The sequence below is a fragment of the Callorhinus ursinus genome, unplaced genomic scaffold, assembly GCF_003265705.2.
Source record: "Callorhinus ursinus isolate GAN/ISIS: 27379988/994484 unplaced genomic scaffold, GSC_fseal_2.0 scaffold8, whole genome shotgun sequence".
Lineage (NCBI taxonomy): Eukaryota > Metazoa > Chordata > Mammalia > Carnivora > Otariidae > Callorhinus > Callorhinus ursinus.
In genome coordinates, this window is record NW_027397070.1 from 46,715,993 (window position 1) to 46,737,895 (window position 21,903).

General features: G+C 37.9%; 1 protein-coding gene across 2 annotated transcripts in view; it reads left to right on the forward strand.

Annotated features, from left to right (window-relative positions):
* Positions 1–21,903, forward strand: part of YLPM1 (YLP motif containing 1) — a 73,678-nt gene that overhangs the window by 49,680 nt on the left and 2,095 nt on the right. Inside the window, exons 17-19 of one of the 2 annotated variants that reach the window (XM_025869645.2) lie at positions 1,419–1,499; positions 4,644–4,695; positions 9,702–9,832. In XM_025869645.2, coding sequence (XP_025725430.1) covers positions 1,419–1,499; positions 4,644–4,695; positions 9,702–9,832 — 264 coding nt within the window. The remainder of the gene's footprint in view (positions 1–1,418; positions 1,500–4,643; positions 4,696–9,701; positions 9,833–21,903) is intronic. The other variant, XR_012379075.1, reaches the window with a different exon arrangement.

A 21,903-nucleotide genomic window follows, 5' to 3' on the forward strand; every position in this document is an offset into this window, starting at 1 on the left:
TGTCATTGTGTTTTTATGTGTTTTTACCTCCCAAGGCCATTTCTCTACCTATTTCCTCTGGTTTCTATCCCAGCCATTCTCCAGATTTCCATGACAATAGATAATTCTTACTTCTGTTGCTTAATTTTGCAGCCACATATGACTTAGTTGACCATGTCCACCTTCTTTACAACATTTTTCTTTTGGCCACTGCAAGTCCACCTTCTCTTGGTTTTCCTCTTGCCTCTCTGGCCATCCCTTTCAGTCTCCTTTGCTGGCTTTTCTTGCTACTCAGTCGTAAAATGTTGGAGTTGTCTAGGACTCTATTTATCTTAGGATCTTAACCATTCTGCACATTATAGATAATCTTTCTGGTAGCTTAGATTGCCACATATGTGCCCTTAATATTAAATTGTGAAGAATCAAATTAATTTTATCAGTATCTTAACACTAATTATATCTTAGTGGAGGGATTATGGGTGATTTTTATAATTCTGCCATTATTTTCCAAATTCTCCACCAAAAAACACGTTACTTTAGTACGTCTCAAATTCAACCTGTCCACTATGTAATTCATACAAATGTGTTCCTCTTCTGGTATTCTCTTTCTTAGTGATTAGACCCACCAATCACTTGGTTGCTGAAACCTTTACTGTACTCTCTGTTATCCTTTGCTCTTTTTTCTGTTACACAAACTTTCAACCTTAACCCTCCAGCATGTAGTCAGGCTACAAGCTTTGTCAATTTTACCTTATAAATACTTCTCTAATCAATTTACTCTCTGTTTGCATTGCTACCATTCTGGGCCAAGCTACTGTCATCATCTTACTTTTCTTTTTTTTTTTTTTTTTTAAGATTTTATTTATTTATTTGACAGAGAGAGACACAGCCAGAGAGGGAACACAAGCAGGGGGAGTGGGAGAGGGAGAAGCAGGCTTCCCGTGGAGCAGGGAGCCCAATGTGGGACTCGATCCCAGGACCCTGGGGTCATGACCTGAGCCAAAGGCAGACACTTAATGACTGAGCCACCCAGGCGCCCAGTCATCATCTTACTTTTCACTATACCCTTTCTTATATTTTGAAATTTGAATCATACACACGTTTTACTTGATTGGAAAAATACTAGCTAAAGGTTTTAAAGAGAAATCCTAGTAATCATAGGCATTCAAAACGGATAATCATCAACTTAGCATTGATTATTATACTCAACTTCATAGAGAATTATAAAGTTGGATATCCCGGGAAAATGAAAGGCAGACTATCAGTCTGTCTTTTTATAAGTTCTGTTTCAAAGTATAGGGTTTAAAAATTACTTAGGATGTAACAGTGATTCTGTGCTGTCCTGCTTTGGGCACCTGTGCCGTTTCAGATTTCAGTGAGGGACTCAACATTTTCCTAAATGTTAACTCATTTTTTTTTTTTTTATTGGGGTGGTATAGGTAGAGATGGAAGATTTTGATGCAAATATTGAAGAACAGAAGGAAGAAAAGAAAGATGCAGAGGAAGAGGAAAGCGAACTGGTAGGAGACAGACCAACCACTTTGAACAAAGTGTCTCTATTAAAATTTTTAAGGGTTTAATCTCAGATCTATGGTCAGATTACTACTGTTGATTTACACCTTTATGGTAAAAGTTTCCATAATCATCTTCAAGGAGACATTTGGATACTTTTTCTTTTTCCCCTGACCCAAAGAACCCTCTGCTGTGTTGTTACACGAAAATTTTAAGAATGCTAAGAAACCCTGTACTCACTCATCTACTTGTGGGTGGCTTTAGGGGAGTATACTTTTTAAGAAAATAAATTACATATGAAAGGGCATTCTTACATTCCAGCAGATATGTGGTACAGCCTACCCAACATATGCATAATTGTCTCTTCTTTGCTATGAGATTTCAAAATTGAGTTTCTGTCAACTGAGGCAGAAGAACTTCTAGAATGAGGAGGCAGAGGGTTGCCACTGACTGCTAGATTTGTTCTTCTGCATTTTATCCTTTTAAGTGATTGGGGAAATGATTTGAGTGTGTAGGCAATGCATTTTGTTTAGGCTGATTAGAGGCTTCCGTAGTGTGAGTTCAAAGTTCCCGTGTACCTACTGTAAATGCTTTTGATCACACCTCTGTAGAGATGTTTGCCTTACCCTGTCATTGAAAAATATGCGACCTGTAGAATTATGTTACTTTTCAGTGTTTGCTAATGAGGCACAGAGATTAGCAATGCCTTGAAACAGTATTGCTTTTTTAATTCAAAATATTATTTGGTTTATTTACTACTTCAGCCCTTGCTAAAGCTGCTTCTCATATTCTTCTGGAAATGTACAAAGCGAGAACCCTGATTCCTACCCCTAGAGAATACAAACTCTCTAAGGAGTGGTCCCATCAAACCCATGTGTGATATAGAGGACTCTGAAAAGAAACTGTGTGTACATAGAGATGGTGTCAACCTCTACATTCCTAGATTTCATATGTGGATTAAAAAATAAGCTTTAAAGTTAATTGCATTTGAGTCTCAGTATGTTTTTTCTTTAAACAAAATATTTTTTCTTAATTAGGTTGTTTTTTTTGACATATATGATCTAGAACATAGGCAGGAAGTTCATTTAAAGGCCCACGCTGTTCTGGAATATGGCTAATGACCTCTTCAGCTACTTGCAGCGTGTGTACTAGAAAGATCATGTGAGAAGTCTATAATGTTAGCTTTCTGAAGTTCCGTCTTCCTTTTGTGGAGATTTCAGTTCAGGATATGGTTCATAACATCTGACTTGTTTAGGTGAAGGTCAAAGCTCGGAACTTTTAATGAATGTACTACTTATTTTGAAAAGTGAAACACACTGTAATACTCTATTACTACATCAAAAAACATGGCAAGGAAGCCTTAGAACTCTACCCTGCTGGACTATCTCTTTTATTTCCAAGTGGCCTAACATTTTAACCAGTGAGAAGATGATACAGTTTTAAGGAAGAACAGGGTGGTTCCAGCAGGAGGAAATTAATATACTCATTTTGCTTATCTTTATGTTATAAAACTTCTCTTAACCCATTCAAAAATGCCGAATCCAGGTCTTCTACTATTGGGTTCTATTCCAAGAGTAAAAGATTCTTGGAGAATTTTAACCAAAGGGTTAAGAGCAAGTCTAATGTCATTCAGACCATTTTAATGGAATTCTCAATAAACTTTGCATTTTCTGCTTTGTACTGATCACTGCAACTGGGCGAAATCTAAACTTTTCTTGGTTAAGAGAATCCTTTTGGGCGATCATTGGTATGATATTTTTCCTTCTTTAGTGCTTCAGTGAACCTAGTAGATATGATTCAGAATCTATAAATATGTTATTCTAGTGCTGCTTAAGGTTTTCAGGTGATTTCTGAGATATCACTTGTACAGATCTCATCAGTACTTTTAGCGCCATCACTTCAGCATAGCTTGTCTTGGTTTGTTCTAGAAATGTATTTGGGAAAGATGGTATGATTTATAATCTGAAGTACTACCTAATAAGTTGAAAGTGAATTATTAGTCTGACTTAAAGACTGGAAGTGTACCACACCTATAGGTTTCCTGGAAGAATTATGATGCTCCAGTACTCTTACACAGCAGCTATTGTCATGAAGCGTTCAGCATCCTTTCCAGCCTACCTTTGTGTCAGTCTGTTCCATGAACTTGGATATTCCCAAGAGTAGAGATATTAATTCTTAAAAGAAGATACTGACACCTGTGATGAATCTGTTCTATATAATAAGCCCTATTATTAAAGTTCTGTATGCTAGGATCTAATAGAGAACAGAGTCCAAGTGAAGGAAAAGAGGAATCATAACCGTACACTCACTAGGTGAATAAGCCGAAAGGATTACTACATAGTTAAATAGGTATATTGGGAAATTTGAAAATCGTGTGGGACTTTGTTTGAAATAAACCACCCAGGTCTTTTTTTTTAGTAAATAAAATCTAAATTGCCTGTGGAGATTTCTGGTTTTTCATATATTAGGAAAATGTCATTTTAAAAGACATTGAAAATAATAATCTAGGTTCCAACCAATGAAAAAGAAATGCTGTCACATTGACTCAATAAAAAACAGCCTTTGTAAGATCTAACCGGTAAATGGGTTGAGTCATTTTTAAATGAAGTTGGAACTTCGTAGTTGTGTTCAGTGATAACCATGTTTTCTTCTTTCGAGTTCTGAAAGTTACACTGCAATATAAAGTAGCTGTCTTGAAGAACACTCTTTGTACCTCATGGCTACTATCACTTGAGAATCGCAGTTGTATTTAGAAAAATAGCTAGTTATTATAAATCCTCTGCTACTCTGAATGATATTAATACTAGCACAGTAACGACCGTACGTTCTCACCATATTTGCTGTCCAGCTGTTGTTCGGACTACAACTGTGTGTCCTGACCTGTAGCTGCCTCAAAGCGCCTTCATGATATTATTTTGAAGTGACTACTCTGAAATCCGGGCAGTGAAGTTGGGTGAATTGGGTAATTCGGTTTCTTCAGAGATAATGAGACCGTGTTTTCCCTAAGGATATATATATATACATATATATATATAAAACTAGTGAGTGGAAACTGAATCCGTTCCCAGTTTTAATGCTTTTCCAGTTCAACAGTGATATGCATGTATGTGTCTCTTTCTAACCCTTCGAGCTTCTCTCTGTGTGCGATTTAGGGTTACATTCCGAAAAGCAAATGGGAGATGGACACATCTGAGGCCAAGCTAGGTGGGTATCTCCTTTTTCCTGTTTTTATATGTGATACCTGATGGTAATGGTCATAGATCTTTCTGCTGTAAGAAGAACAAATTTCCCCAAATTTCTGCTTTAAACCAAGATTTTTGGCCTACCTTACATCCTCAGTCTATTTCGCTAGCTTTCAGTTTAACTAGTTATATCTTGTGACAGAGTGAAAGAATATTTAGAAGAATTGCCTTCACTATCACTTCAAGGTTTTAGAGTAAGCGGAAGTGTGCTGAATTTAGCAGTAAAATACTGTCACTTCTAAAATCCATTCTGTTGTATTAATTAGAAATGTTAGTGCTGATGAGATTTCTGCTTTTTTAAAAGAATATTTAACTGCAGTCCAAAGCTGAACCTGATAATGAATACTTTGGGAAATAATAGCAGTAATCATAATAAATATTGAAGTTTAAACATTCATTAAAAGGCAGTTATTTTCCTTGTATAATAAGAGTTTCTGGGTGGGGGGAGGTAGGTATGTTATTCAGATTTTTGAGGAGCCTACTTTTTAAGATTCTTTCCTTCAACTTGTTTTTAGTGGCAGATCACAAGGTAAACTGGTTAAAATTACTGTCTAAATCAAAAGTTGGAGTTGCTTAATGTGAGGTTGTCTGTCAAGCAGAAAATCAAACATATCCTCTAATATTTCATGGTAATAATTGCAAAACGTTTTTTCTTTTCTTTTTTTTTCCACCTCACTTAAAGAGAATCGTTTATTACGTTGATTAAGATGTATTAATAAATAATCTAAAAAAATGAGATAAGGACTTTTTGGAAGATTGACCTTACTAATGTATGAAGTATAACTGTCGGTCTCTGCGTTTCTCTTCTAGTATCATGCTGTTACTCCAAAACTGAAGTAACCATCTAAGTATCTTAAGTTCATAGAACAAATCTGAGTCATTTAGCTGCTTCACTGTTTGGGATACATTGTGTTTCTGATGTAAGAGGAGTGCATTTTACACAAGTTGCAAAAGTTTCTGCCTTTTATTTTGCCCAACTGATCATGTTAGCAATTGATGTTCACTAGGTCCTATGTAAAAGGTAGTTCCATAAACTTTAGTATTACTCCATTATTGGGATAGGTGTTTTGATATAAAGTCTAGGATTTTTTTCTGGTGTGTGGCAGATGAACATTATATGTGCTTACTGACGTATTCTTAAACTAGTCTTCCCTCTTTGGGAAATCTTAGTGATCTCTTCCTCTGAACTTTTAAAGCATTTATAAATGTTTAAGTGCAATTAAATGTGTAGGAAAATAATAATCACAAATTAATTTTTAAATAATGCTTTAGATCTGTTTATTTTGATATTAGATTAAGTCTGTTTGAAGTTCTATACTATATTTTGAGAATAACCTGTAATACTGTAACATCATTTCCCTCTTCTGGTTCTCTAAGTAGCAGTCACATTTTGGGGCAAAAAGAGATCATAAATAAAGAGACAAGAGGATTGTTAAAGTGATCAGTATTTTAGCTAAGCCCATGATGTTCAGAGGCATCGTGTAATATATGATCTATGATAATGCTTTTTTAAACTCAAGCCAGTCCAGTTTCTATTTTTCTTTCTAATTTCTAAAGAGAAAGGAAAATGGAGTTTAGCTGCGATGAGTATTCAAGAAAATACGATATTAAACTTTGTCTTGATTTCTGGAAAAAATTCTGGCCTGTCTACCATTTGCTTCTCAGAAAATGCATTTTATGCAAATTCAGTCCATCTTAATGAAAGAGTGTTAGGCAATTAATTCCAGAAATGGATTTGTTAAATAAACTGTTTCAGTTAAAGGCACTGGAGGTCTAGTAATGAGTCTAGAATATAAACCCACCATGTTTGCTGTTGCTGCTGCTGTTGTTTTAGTAAGAGTGACAGTGATGTTTCATATAATGACCGACACCTTGTACCACTCCGTTATCTTGAGAGCTAATCTACCTGTGGAGGAAGGCAAAATGAGTGTGAGCATTCTTGAAAGTGCTTGCTTCTTTGAGATTGGTCCATGTAGCCAAATGAGACGAAGATTTCTTTTCTAAAACATGAGGCGCTTCATCAGAGAATTAACCTATTTATGGTGCCTTCCTTATCATAACAAATTCAATAGATTTGATTACCAGGTACAATTAATTTTTCTGAGTACTTCACCAACATTCTTAAATTACTTTTGGTAACATGATTATGCAAGATGGAAACATACTAAGCTTCATCAGTGTCACACATTGAGCCAGAAGAGCTAAATCTGTACCTGGGGAGTTTTGATTCACAAATGAGTCTGCCAATGAGAAAGTACTTGTCTTCCTTTCGTGCTGCTGGTTAAATCTCATTGCAGATTCTTGATCTGTGTTCATTAAGTACAGTGTGCAGTTCAGCCGTTGTTTGAGTGATACATCAGAAGTGGTGTAATTATAGAAAGATTCAGAACCGGCCTGAAATACATCTGGCATGGGTGTTGTGGAGTTGTTAACGGCTGCCTGTGGCCCACTGCAGTTGCCCCTGACTGGCCCCTTCTCAGCTGGGACACAGGCACCCTAATCTAAGGGTGGGTGTTACATGCCACATCAGATACTCGGATTCGGCATTGAAGCTACTTAAATTCGGACGATACGATTTTGGTTTCTCAAATTGTGAGAAACCAGAAGAAGGTTTGAGAGTGTTATCCTAATGTAGGTTTCTCCATACCAAGTACTTTTGCTTTTCTCATCTGTCATTTGTCTCTGCTTACCGATTATTGTGTATTAGCCTTCTACATGTCAGGCAGTTTCATCTCTTCACAGTTGGAACGCAGTTATTCATATAGGCACATAACCCTTGTATGTTTACCACGAACAAATTTTCAGAAACACCATTTGTGTTTAGAAAATGCATAGATGTATCTGCAAAAATTTTCGGTTGTACTGTATAATATTTACTGTTCTGAAGATGTGGGAAAATTCTGCGACCCTGCCAGGTTGGATGTTTAAACCTTCATCTTCATCTTAAAACTTCATCTTTTGAAATTCAAACCTCTGAAAATCATTAGTATGGGTGTATGGGACACCAGCCGTCTTCTGTAATTAACACCCCAGATTCCTCTTCCCTCACCTTATGCCATACATCTGTGTGTTTGGGTTTTCAGGATGCCATGTGGAAGAGGTATGAACCTTTCTTCAGCCCCGAGAAGGAAGCTTTAAACATGCTGTGCACAATGAAATTTCAAATTAAACATTACAAACAAGGGTGTTTAGACTAGAAGTACATGCTCTTCTGATCTTCCATGTTGCAAATATGGGACTCCTGGTCTGTAACTCCTGTCACATACCCAGTGTCTGAGGAAATGTCCTTGCAGTTTTCACACTTGCCCTTCTGCATTGCTACCTTGACCATGCTCTATTCTTGGAATTCAGATATGAATTTTTTTCTTTGAAATATGTTAATGTCAAAGTTGATCTTAAGTTTGGAAATCCTCTGAGGTTTATTTACTAAGTGTGTTAGAGCTTCCTACTCTTCTAGTAATACTGTATGCTGTGGAACTAGAACAGTTTTATTGTTTGTGGGACTTCATTGGTTTTCTAATACCATAATCTTTGTCCCTGTGCACTCAGGGGATCACTTCCTTAAGAATCTGTATAATACAGCCTGTCATACACATGAAGATAGAGCCATATGGTATAGCATGTGATTTACGGAGGAGATTAGGAAACTGTTTCTGTTGAACTCATCCATGTTAAAAGTTTTTCCAAAGTGATAATGATAAAAATTTATTGAGTTTTGTAAAGTGTTGTAGTTTGCTTGCGGATTTTTCAGTAATATTGCTTTTATGGGGGAGGGTTTTAGGAAATAAAAGCTTTGCCAAGTATGTGAAATCTTACTGGTTTTTTAAGCCTGTATGGTATGGTACAATTAGTTGTGTGTGAATCTTTTACATTTGAAGCATAAACTCACCCTCTCTCCTGCCACTGCTTCCTTTTCATATCAAGTTCTCCCCAACTTGGTGCCTAACAGATTTTTATCATATACACACCCTGCACCCTTTATGGAGTTTAATGAAGTGTGGTTATTGTGTATTTCTGACGTTTTTAGGTTTTCTTTTATTGACTTGCTTAATAATAGTGTGTGTATATAATCACAGATGATTCAAAGTTTAGTGATTGAGCATAGCTAAAAATATATATAACTCATATTTCACATAGGGAATTCAAAATCAGTATTAACAACCAATTAAAAATGACTACACATTTTCATTGCGTGTTCTTGAAGACACCTAAACTCATGTCTCATAATTTCTGAATCTGCAATCTCTCTTCATTTAATTAGTTACAGTTTGGGGCCTTTGGGAAGCCTAGCCCTCTCAGATTGAGGATTCAGAAAGAAAATTTAGATCTGGTCACTTGGACTGACTAGCTCTTAGCCTCAGAATGGTCAATAGCACTTCATAGTATAACCAAAGAATGTGGTGATTTGTACAATCAACTTACTCAGAAACATTAACTCATGGCGAATCCTCGCACAGTGGTCAAAATCCCAAGGGGCTATTAATCTAAAACCTTTTTAAACATTAGCTTGGCTCATTAAGTTGTTGGTACTACCTACTTTTCATATGACACAGTATCACACATGATTGCATATCAAGTGGGTGGTGTTAATATTGTGTTAAAGAAAAAAAAGAGTGGAAGAAATAGCCTTTAGAAAAACCCGTCTTCGCATTTTCCTTCAGAACATGAGAGCTGAAGTGTGATTTGGTGGGGTGGGAGGCCAGGAGACAAGTGACTTTTCTTGCTCTACCCGTATTTGTGACTTAACATTGTAATGTAATGCCTGCCAGTATGAACACCAAATAAACAATGGAAATTGCACAGAACTATTATCTCAGCCACGAAGATAGTTGGGATCTGCAAGTGGTGCTGCTCTCAAAAATGTGGATCTGCCCTCTGACAGTGTTCCAGACTTCTTTTCCTTTGTTTGTGTGTTGTGTGCAAACTCACACTCTTCCTTAATGCTACGGCTCTGTGTTTGTCCCTCAGACAAGTTGGATGGCTTGAGAACTGGTACTAAAAGGAAACGTGACTGGGAGGCAATTGCCAGCAGAATGGAGGACTATCTTCAGCTCCCTGATGATTATGACACTCGTGCTTCTGAACCTGGGAAGAAGAGAGTAAGACACTTTGTCAATAATTGCCATTAGATGAAGGGCTCCTTTAGGCATCTGGTTTTAGAAAGTTACAGGCAGATAAGAATATGGATGCTATTTTGTAGAGTGATTTAGTTTATACTGTATCATATTACAGATCAAAAAAGAGTCAGACCTTACAAATTATCAGATTAAAATGTACAGGTAACTTCACAAATGGAGAAGAGAATCTCATGGCCAGCATGTTGTCAACCTTAACGGAGTTTGAAATGGCCCTTTGTGCTGTTTTGTCATGGGGCAGAATAGCCAGGTGCAGAAAGAGAATCTGTGGAGTTCTTTTTTTTTTTTTTTTAAGATTTATTTATTTTTATGAGAGAGAGCAAGGGCAGGGGAGGGGCAGAGGGAGAGAGAATCTCAAGAAGACGCCCTGCTGAGCACAGAGCCCAACGACGAAGGGCTTGATCCCACAACCCTGAGGTCATAACCTGAGCCGAAATCAGGAGTGGGATGCTTAACGGACTGAGACACCCAGGTGCCCCAAGAATCTGCGGGATTTCTTAATGGATTAGGTATAGAAGGTCCAGGAGTGGATGGAACCAAAGGTGAATCTTCAGGGTTCTGACCATAAGCACTCCATGTGTCGGGTGCCCTTTAATGAGTCAGAGAAAACTGGGGGAGTCCAGTTTGAGACTAAAAAATGAGGTCAGTGAGGGACCATTTAAGTTAGAAATGATAATAAGACACAGGACCTCAAAATTTAGAAATTCAGGTAGAGGTAAATGTTTCAAGAAGGAAAGAGTAGTCAGTTGTTAAATGATACAGAGAAGGCAAGTAAATTGGGAGCAGAGAAATGGCTATTAGATTTGGCAATGTGGAGATCATTGATGATGGATCAGTAATCAGTCAAGTTTTCTTGGAGAGTTGAAGGGCACAAGCCAGTTTGGAGCAGACTAAAGAAGTAATAGGAAACGAAATATAGAACAAATGGAGACACCTTCTTGATGAAGTTTTGCTGTGAAAAGCAGAGAAATGTAACCAAAACACTGTATAGGCCTTCCACATAGACATCAAATTCAGGAAAAGTGACCTTTGTGTATATCCTTTAAAAAAAATAACGAAGTAAAAAAAGATCATATTATATATGATCTGGATAAGCCTTTTCTAGCTAATTTATCTTGATCTTTCTATATAAGTGTATACAGACCTACCATTCTTTTTAAATAGCTGCATAATATGCCACTGTTTGGTTGTACAATTATTTATCAGGTCCCTTATTGGTGGATACTGATGCTGTTTTCACTGTATTGTTAATATAAATAACTGTTGAAAGTCATGGTGCATCTGTTCTTGGCATCGTTTTGAAAGTATATCCCTAGGGTAGATAGCACTAAAGCTACAATCTTATAGAGTATGATATATCATTTTGACAAATACTGTGAGCTTTTTTTCCAAAAAGGTTACACCTGTTTATATACCCACATGTAAGTAAATGCCTGTTTTTCTACACTTGGACCAAAGGTGCTATTATCAAACTTTTAAACTTTTGACAGTTTGATAGGTAAGACAAAAATGGGATCTGTTTGCATTTCCTTAATTAAGATGAAGTTGTGTATCACTTCTTTATCTTTACACATCATTTCTTTTCTATGAATTTTTTCAGTACTTTTAGTATTGAAAGAGTATTTATTGTAAGAGAATAAAAATGCCAGTAACACTTCATTACACTGGATAACATTACAAAGAACTCCAGTTTTCCAAGCTCTTTTAATCCATCAGACAGTCCCTAGGCCCACCCTTGTCCATGTGACTTGAGAGGAAGACAGAGGGAGATGGGGGCCTTCTGTGTGTGCCCGCCTCCACCCAGGGCTCTACCTGTGTGGATTCCTCCTATTCCATTCTGAAGCCTGGGGCAATAGAAGTAGAAATAGCTCCTCCTTGGGAATAATAATTTGGCATAGTTCAGTAACAGTGAATAATCTCAAATGAGAAATATTTTTCTCTAGTTTATTTTTAGTCAAATAACTGTTACTCTATGGCGTATGTGATCCCATGTAATTTACTTTGTAAGCCAGGTGCACAGGTGGACAAAGAATTAAGCTGTGCACATCCTAGTTCTTTTTTTTTTTTTAAGTTTTTATTTTAATTCCAGTTAGTTAACATACAGTGTTCTAGTAGTTTTAGGTGTACAATGTAGTAATTCAGTATTTCCATACAACAGCTTGCGCTCATCATGACAAGTGCACTCCTTAATCCCCACTGACTGTTTCACCCATCCCCCCTCTCACTCCCCTCTGGTAATCATCAGTTTGTCCTTTATACTTAAGATTTTATTTATTTATTTGAGAGAGAGAGAGAAAGAGCACAAGCTGGGGGGGAGGGGCAGAGGAATAGGGAGAGAATCTCAGGCAGACTCTCTGCTGAGCATAGAGCCCAATGCAGGGCTTGATCTCAGGACCCATGAGATTATGACCCGAACCAAAACCAAGAGTCGGGTACCTAACTGACTGAGCCACCCAGGTGCTCCAAGAGTCTGTTTCTTGATTTGTCTCTTTTTTCCCCTTTGATCATTTGTTTTGTTTTTTAAATTCCACATATGAGTAAAATCATTATGATATTTGTCTTTGATTGATTTATTTCGCTTAGCATTATATATATATACACACACACACATTATACACACAACCCACATCTTTATCCACTGATTAATCCATGGACACTTAGGCTGCTTCCATAATTTGGTTATTGTAAATAATGCTGCTATAAATATAGAAGTACATGTACCCCTTTGAATTAGTGTTTTTGTATTCTTTGGGTAAATACCCAGTAGTGTGATTGCTAGATCATAGGGTAGTTGTATTTTTAACTATTGAGGAACCTCCATACTGTTTTTCACAGTGGCTGCACCAGCTTACCTTCCCACCAATAGTGTATGAGTGTTCCTTTTTCTCCACATCCTTGCCAACACCTGTTGTTTCTTGTGCTGTTGATTTTAGCCATTCTGACAGGTATGAGGTGATAATCTCATTATAGTTTTTATTTGCATTTCCCTGATGGTAAGTGATGATGACCATCTTTTCATGTGTCTGTTGACCATCTGTGTGTCTTTGGAGAAATGTCTGTTCATACCTTCTGCCTATGTTCTAATTGGATTATTTGTTTTTGGGGTGTTGAGTTTTATAAGTTCTTTATATATTTTGGATACTAACCCTTTATTGGATTTGTCATTTGCAAATATCTTCTCCCATTCCATAGGTTGTCTTTTAGTTTTGTTGATTTTTTTCTTTTGCTGTGCAGAAGCTTTTTGTTTTAATGTAGTCCCAATAGTTTATTTTTGCTTTTGTTTCCCTTGCCTCAGAAGACATAGGAAGAGGTTGCTACAGCCCATGTCGTAGAAGTTACTGCCTGTGTTTTCTCTAGGATTTTTATGGTTTCGGGTCTCACATTAAGATCTGTATTTTTTATTTTTTATTTTTTTAAAGACTTTATTTATTTGACAGAGAGAGACACAGCGAGAGAGGGAACACAAGCAGAGGGAGTATGAGAGGGAGAAGCAGACTCCCTGCTGAGCCAAGGAGCCTGATGTGGGGCTCGATCCCAGGACCCTGGGATCATGACCTGAGCTGAAGGCAGATGTTTAACCGACTGAGCCACCCAGGGGCCCCTCACATTTAGATCTTTAATTCATTTTGAATTTATTTTTGTATATGAAACATGGTCCAGTTTCTTTTACATGTTGCTGTCGGGTTTTCCCAACACCATTTGTTGAAGAAACTTTTTCTCATTGGATATTCTTTCCTGCTTTGTTGAAGATTAATCGACCATATAATTGTAGGTTCATTTCTGGGTTTTCTGTTCTGTCCCATTGATCTGTGTGTCTGTTTTTGTGCCAGTACCATACTGTTTTGATTACTGCAGCTTTAATGTAACTTGACGTCCAGAATTGTGATGCCTCCAGCTTTGCTTTGCTTTTTCAGATTGCTTTGGCTATTTGGGATCTTTTGTGGTTCCATACAAATTTTAGAATTGTTGTTCTGTGAAAAATGATGTTGGTATTTTGATAGGGATTGCATTAAACGTGTAGATTGCTTTGGGTAGTATAGACATTTTAACAAGATTTGTTCTTCCGACCCATGAGAATGGAATGTTTTCCCATTTCTTTGTGTCATCTTCAATTTCTTTCATCAGTGTTTTATAGTTTTCAGAGTACACTGGGTCTTTCACTTCTTTTGTTAGGTTTAGTCCTGGGTATCTGATTATTTTTGGTGCAGTTGTAAATGGGATTGTTTTCTTAATTTCTTTTTCTGCAGCTTCATTATTGGTGTATAGAAATGTAATGTTTCTGCACATTGATTTTGTATCCTGTGAATTTACTAAATTCATTTAGCAGTTTTTTGGTGGAGTCTTTCAGATTTTCTTTATGTAGTATCATGTTGTCTGCAAATAGTGAAAGTTTTACTGCTTACTTATTGACTTGGATGCCTTTTATTTCTTTTTGTCTGATTGCTGTGGCTAGGACTTCCAGTATTATGTTGAATAAAAGTGGTGAGAGTGAATATCCTTGTCTTGTTTCTGACCTTAGGGAAAAAGCTCTCCCTTTCTTCCCCTTAAGGATGATATTGGCTGTGCATTTTTCATATATGGCCTTTATTATGTTGAGGTATGTTCCCTCTAAACCTACTTTGTTGAGGGTTTTTATCATAAATGGATGTTGTGCTTTGTCAAATGCTTTTTCTGCATCTATTGAAATGATCATCTGGTTCTTACCCTTTCTCTTATTGATGTGATGTTGATTGATTTGCATATATGAACCATCCTGGCAACCCAGGAATAAATCCCACTAGATTGTGGTGAATGATCTTTTTAATGTGTTGTTGGATTCAGTTTGCTAGTATTTTGTTGAGAATTTTACATCTATGTTCATCAGGGATATTGGCCTGTAGTTCTCTTCTTTAGTGGTGTCTTTCTCCGGTTTTGTTATGAGGATAATGCTGCCTCATAGAATGAATTTGGAAGTTTTCCTTTTCTATTTTTTGGAATAGTTTGAGAAGAATAATTACTAACTTTTAAGTGTTTGGTAGAACTTGCCTGTGAAGCCATCTGGTCCTGGACTTCTGTTTGTTGGGAATTTTTTGATTACTGATTCCATTTCTTTGCTGGTTATCAATCTGTTCAAATTTTCTTTCTCTTCCTGTTTCACTTTTGGTAGTTTATATGTTTCTAGGAATTTATCCACTTCTTCTAGATTGTCCAATTTGCTGGCATATAGTTTTTCATAATATTCACTTATAATTGTTTGTATTTCTGTGGTGTTGGTTGTTATTTCTCTTCTCTTGTTTGTGATTTTATTGAGTCCTTTCTCTTTTTTTTTACTTGTTAAGTCTGGCTAGAGGTTTGTCAATTTAACTGATACTGATTGATATTGAACCAGCTCCTAGTTTCATTGATCTCTTCTATTGTTTTGGGGTTTTTTTAAAGATTTTATTTATTTATTCATGAAAGAGAGAGAGAGGCAGAGGGAGAAGCAGGCTCCCAATCAGCAGGGAGCCCGACGCGGGACTCGATCCCAAGACTCTGGGATCATGACCTGAGCTGAAGGCAGACGCTTAACCATCTGAGCCACCCAGGCGCCCTCTTCTATTGTCTTTTTTAGTTTCTATATCATTTATTTCTGCTCTCATGTTTATTACTTCCTTTCTTCTTCTGGTTTTAGGTTTTGTGTATTCTTTTTTTCCTAGCTCCTTTAGGTGTCAGGTTAGGTTGTTTATTTGAGATTTTTCTTGCTTCTTGAGGTATGTCTGTAACGCTCTGTACTTCCCTCTTAGAACCACTTTTGCTGTATCCCAGAGGTTTTAGACTGTTGTATTTTCATTTTCATTGGTTTGTTTCCATGTACTTTTAAAATTTCTTCTTTTATTTCCTATTTGACCCATTCATTGTTTAGTAGCATGTTATTTAACCTCCACATATTTGTGCTCTTTCCAGATTTTTTCTTGTGGTTGACTTTTAGTTTCATAGTATTGTGGTCAGAAAAGATGTGTGGTATGACTGTGATCTTGAATTTGTTGAGGCTTTTTGAGGCTTGTTTTGTGGGCTAAATATGTGATCTCTTCTGGAGAATGTTCCCTGTGTACTTGAAAAGAATGTGTATTCTGCTGTTTTAGGATGGAATATTCTGAATATATCTGTTAAATCCATCTGTTCCAGAGTGCTGTTCAAAGCCATTGTTTCTTTGTTGATTTTCTGTTTAGATGATCTATCTATTGATACAAATGGGGTGTTAAAGTCCCTACTATTACTGTATTATTGATTAGTTCCTTTATGTTTATTATTAACTGTTTTATGTATTTAGGTGCTCCCTTGTTGGGTGCATAAATATTTACAATTGTTATATCTTCTTGTTAGATTGTCCCTTTCGTTCTCTATTGTGTCTTTCTTTGTCTCTTGTTACAATCTTTGTTTTAAAGTCTATTTTGTCCAATTTAAGTATTGCTACTCTGGCTTTCTTTTAACATCCATTTGCAGGATAGATATTTCTCTATCCCTTCACTTTCAATTGGCAGGTGTCTTTAGGTCTAAAATGAGTGTCTTGTAGGCAGCATAAATGGGTCTCATTTTTTTTTATCCATTCCATCACCATATGTCTTTTGATTGGAGCATTTAGTCCATTTACATTCAATGTAATTATTGATAAATATGTATTTGTTGTCATTTTATTATTTGTTTTGTGGTTGTTTCTAGAGATAGTCTCTGATCCTTTCTTTTCTTTCTTTCATGGTTTGCTGATTTTCTTTAGTGATATATTTGATTTATTTCTCTTCATTCTTTGCATATTTATTAGTGGCTTTTGATATATGGTTACCATTAGATTAGTTTATAACCTCTTCTGCATATAGCAGTCTGTATTAAGTTAATGGTCATTTAAGTTTGAACCCATTCTTTTTGCCTCTCCTCCGCACATTTTAAATATTTGTTGTTATATTTTACATTCTTTTATTTTGTGAGTTCCTTGACTGATTTTTAACAAATATTCATTTTTACTGCTTTTGTGTTTCCTACCTTTATGCTGTCACTTTGGGTCCCTCCTTTCCACTCAGAGTCCCCTTTAATATTTCTTGCAGGGCTGGTTTAGTGATCATGAACTCCCTTGTTTTTGTTTGTCTGGGAAACTCTTTGTCCTTCTTTTCTGAATGATAGTCTTCCTGGATAGCGTATTCTCAGTTGCAGATTTTTCCCATTTAGCACTTTGAATATATCATGCCACTCCCTTCTGGCTTGAAAAGTTTCTGCTGAAAAATCTCCTGCTAGCCTTATGAGTTTTCCCTTGTAAGTTACTGCCTTCTTTTGTCTTGCTCCTTTTAAGACTTTTTCTTTATTATTATATTTTGTCAGTTTAATTACAATATGTCTTGGTGTGGATCTGCTTTTGTTGATTTTTGATGGGAGTTCTTTGTGCTTCCTGGATCTGAATATGTTTCCTTCCCAGATTAGGGAAGTTTTCAGCTATTATTTCTTCAAATAAATTTTGTCCCCTTTTCTCTCTCCTTCTTCTGGGATTCCTATAATAAGAATGTTACTACATTTGATAGAATCACTGAGTTCCCTAAGACTCTTTTCATTTTGCATAATTCTTTTTTCTCTCCTTTGTTCAGCCTGATACTTTCCATTACTCTGTCTCCTTAGATCACTAATTCGTTCTTTTGCTTCTTCCATTCTGCTGTTCATTCCCTCAAGCATGTTTCTCATTTCATTTATTGTACTCTTTATCTTTGCTATGTTATTCCTTCTCTGTCTCTGTTAAGGGTCTCACTGATGTCCTCCATTCTTTCCTCAGGTCCAGGGAGTATCTTATGATCATTACTTTAAATTCTTTATCAGGCATGTTACTTATATCTGTTTTGCTTAGATTTCTGGCCGTGTCCTTGTTCTTTGATTTGAGATAAATTTCTGTCTTCTCATTTTGTCTAAGTCTCTGTGCCTCTTTCTGTGTGTTAGCAAAGTCAGCTACATCTCTCATTCTTGAGGGTAATGGCCTTATGAAGAAGAGGTCCTGTAGTGCCCTGCTGTGTGGTGTCCCCTGTTCCCCAGGGCCTGGCACTTCCGGGAGTGTATGCTGCATATGCTCTGCTCTTTTGTCCTGGTCATTTTATCCTTCAGGCCAGTTATCTGCAGAGGCTCTTTGCCAGTTGTGGGCAGTGTTTGGTCCCTGGCCCGAATGTGGTACGTTTTAACTAGGTGTGCTCTGGTCTGTTTGTGAAATGAGACCTGTCACCACCACTGCCAGAACTGAAGCTCTGCAAAACTCCCTCCTCGGGAGATGGCAGTATGAGCAAGGGTTTGATTCAGTCTTCTGGGAGAGGGTTTCTGCTCACTGGGACTGAGGCTAGTGTGAGTGGGAGAGGCAGTTCCAGCAGAGTGCGTGTGTTGGGGGACCGGGGGGCTTGGTTTAGGCAAGTTAGGTAACGAGTATCGGTGCTGTGCTGATTCCCACAGGTAGTCCTGTGCTTATGCTAAGGGGCAGGGGAGGGAAATGGCGCCGGCCAGTTCCTTTGTTTCCAGAGGGTTCTCTCTCTGTGAATGCTGTCTCTTCAGGATGTGCTCCAAGATGAGCAAATAACCTTCCCACTGTATGCCACAGGCACTCTTCAGATTGCTGTTTTCATGCTGTATGTTTGCCTTCCTTCTCTCCAAGAGCAGGGCAATGCCCTCAGGGCTCTCTCCCAGCCAAGCCTGCTGACCTTTAAAACTCTCCGCTGGTTGCCAGAAGTCATGAAATTCAGCTCTTATTGCTTCCCAAGGCAGTTACTGTGGGGATTCGTTCTTCCCTCCCGGCCACAGCAGCCACCATCTGTTTCTCTCCCAAACCGCCTCTCCACACTTTCTGCCTTCTTCAGTGTGGCCTCTTCTCTACCTTTAGTGTGCAGTTTGTTCTGCCAGTCTTCAGATCGATTTCTGGGGTATTTAGGATGATTTGATAGTCATCTAGTTTTATTCGTGGGCCAAGGCGAGCCTACTTTGCTACCATCTTCTTAACCCCCACATCCTAGTTCTTTGAAGTGGCTTATCTTTGACCCTCCTCCCCTGCCTCACATCCTCATTTCAAATAGTTTTTAACTCTAAAACCACTCACCTAAATCAACACCAGACTACAAGGAGATCCTGCAGGTGGCAATGAATGCAGAATTCATAACTGTTCCTTTCCTGGGGTCTCTTGCTTTCTCTATAATTGAGTTTTTTACAAATACCAGGCAGGTTCCTAGGATTAATGTCCACTATAACAAAAAGGTAGTTCTGTAGAGTTGATCATACTAGAATTTTACCAAAATGGCTAGATTTTTAAAATATAGTTTATTTTTTAAAAATTTCAGTTGCTTAGGGGCGCCTGGGTGACTCAGTCATTAAGCATCTGCCTTCAGCTCAGGTCATGATCCCAGGGTCCTGGGATCAAGCCCCTCACCAGGCTCCCTGCTCGGCGGGAAGCCTGCTTCTCCCTCTCTCACTCCCCCTGCTTGTGTTCCCTCTCTTGCTATCTCTCTCTGTCAAAAAATAAATAAATCTTTAAAAAAAATTTTTTTTCAGTTGCTTAGTTGGGCATAAAATGGTAGCTTAAGTGGACTTTGTGTTTCTTTGATGACTGGAACATAAGCAGTTCCCTTGTTTGTGGGACTCACACATTTTAGAAATATTTTTAGGGACAATGGCTGAAACGTATGTACCTCAAACCTTTGAGTGTTAGTCAAGACTTTTCCGTATTACACATTTTTTAATGGTTAAGATAAATGGCAAAAAAAAAAAAAAGATGATAAAGTCTCAGTTAAAGTATGTCTAGGAAGATTAGGAGAGACATCGACATTTAAGAAACCATTTCAAGGGGCGCCTGGGTGGCTCAGTTGTTAAGTGTCTGCCTTCAGCTCAGGTCATGATTCTAGGGTCCTGGGATTGAGCCCCGCATCGGACTCCCTACTCAGTGGGGGGCTCCCTGCTCACACTCCCCCTGCTTGTGTTCCCTCTCTCACTGTCAAATAAATAAAATCTTAAAAAAAAAAAAAAAAGAAACCATTTCAAGTTGAAAGTCATTATTCTGCTCCTGATATATTTAGTGTTTTGGTAATCATTCATTCATTCGACTGTGTTGAGTGTGTATCAGGTCTGTGGATGAGGCCTCTTAAAGAGCAGACCTCCAGTGGAGAGTCCAAGATGTAAATAAATAATGTTAATATAGCACCAGTGTATATTAGAGATATGAACAAAATACAGTAGTTTCCAAAATGTTTTAATTTCAACTTAAAATTGTGGGCATTTGTGCTAAAACATATTGCTTATTTAAAAAATAAGCAGGGCGCCTGGGTGGCTCAGTTGGTTAAGCGACTGCCTTCGGCTCAGGTCATGATCCCAGGGTCCTGGGATCGAGGCCCGCATCGGGCTCCCTGCTCGGCGGGGAGTCTGCTTCTCCCTCTCCCACTTCCCCTGCTTGTGTTCCCTCTCTCACTGTCTCTTCCTCTCTCTGTCAATTAAATAAATAAAATCTTTAAAAAATAAATAAATAAATAAATAAAATAAAAAATAAAAAATAAGCAATAATATTTAAATAATAATTTAGGTTTTCTACACACTAAAAATCTACTTTAAAAAGAGTTGGGTGTTGGGGTGCCTGGGTGGCTCAGTCATTGAGTGTCTGCCTTTGGCTCGGGTCGTGGTCCCTGGGTCCTGGGATCGAGCCCCGCATCAGGCTCCCTGCTCAGCAGGGGGCCTGCTTCTCCCTCTCCCACTGCTTGTATTCCCTCTCTCCCTGTCTCTCTCTCTCTCTGTCAAATAAATAAAATCTTTAAAAAAAATTACATACTTCTTCTTCTTATTCTATGTTCTTTATTTTATCTGAGTTTTAAAGACTTAATTTAAGCTGCAGACTTAAAAGTTAGCTCTTAGTTTATTCAGGGTGAGATTGACCAGTATGTTTAACTCTGTGCCAAGGATGTACTGTGGACTAGTTACCATTTCTTTCCTCAGTGGCCACAATCTGTCCATCCTTCATCCTCCTTAACCATAATCATCTTTTGCTAAAATGTGTCCCCTTGATCCCAAGGGCAACTGAGAGAGTGTATGAATCTATCAAAATAAATACAATGAGCATAAATACGTAGCCGAAAGCCCAGAGATCTCTGCATACAAAAGGCCACATCATTTAAGATTTAGGCTTTTTTTTTTTTTAAACTAAAGTCCATGAAGGAAATTTAGGTTTTCTACACATTAAAAATTTACTTTAAAAAGAGTTGGGTGTTGGGGCGCCTGGGTAGCTCATTCAGTTAAGTGTCTGCCTTTGGCTCAGGTCATGATCTCAGGGTCCTGAGATCAAGCCCTGCATCAGGCTCCCTGCTCAGCGGGGAGCCTGCTTCTCCCTCTCCCTCTGCCCCTTCCCTTGCTTGTGTTCTCTCTATCTCTCTCTCTCTCAAATAAATAAGTAAAATCTTTTTAAAAGAGTTGTGTTACCAATTTTTCCCACTCCTGTTACTACGTATCTTCTCTTTGACCAAGTGGTTGCTGTTTGGAGAAGCCTAGTCATTTCATTACCAGTCTTATAAATGGTAATAGGGAAGGTCAGTGTACCTCTAAGAGCAGTAATGCATTTCTATATCCAGTGTGAAGAACATGGAGCATGCATGCTCTGGTTTTCTTTCCTTGTCACAGATAATAAATCACAAGCTATATTTAAAATACAATCTTGGGAGCGCGTAGGTGGTGCAGTCAGTTAAGTGTCCAACTCTTGGTTTCGGCTCAGGTCATGATCTCAGGATTGTGAGATCGAGCCCCATGTCAGGCTCAATGCTTAGTGCAGAGTCTGCTTGAAATTCTCTCTTCCGGGGCACCTGGGTGGCTCAGTCGTTGGGCATCTGCCTTCGGCTCAGGTCATGAACCCGGAGTCCTGGGATCGAGCCCCACATTGAGCTCCCTGCTCAGCGGGAAGCCTGCTTCTCCCTGTCCCTCTGCCCCTGCTTGTGTTCCCACTCTCTCTGTGTCTGTCAAATAAAATAAAATCTTAAAAAAGAAAGAAATTTTCTCTCCCTCTCCATGCCCCTCCCACATGTGCACTTGCTCTCTCT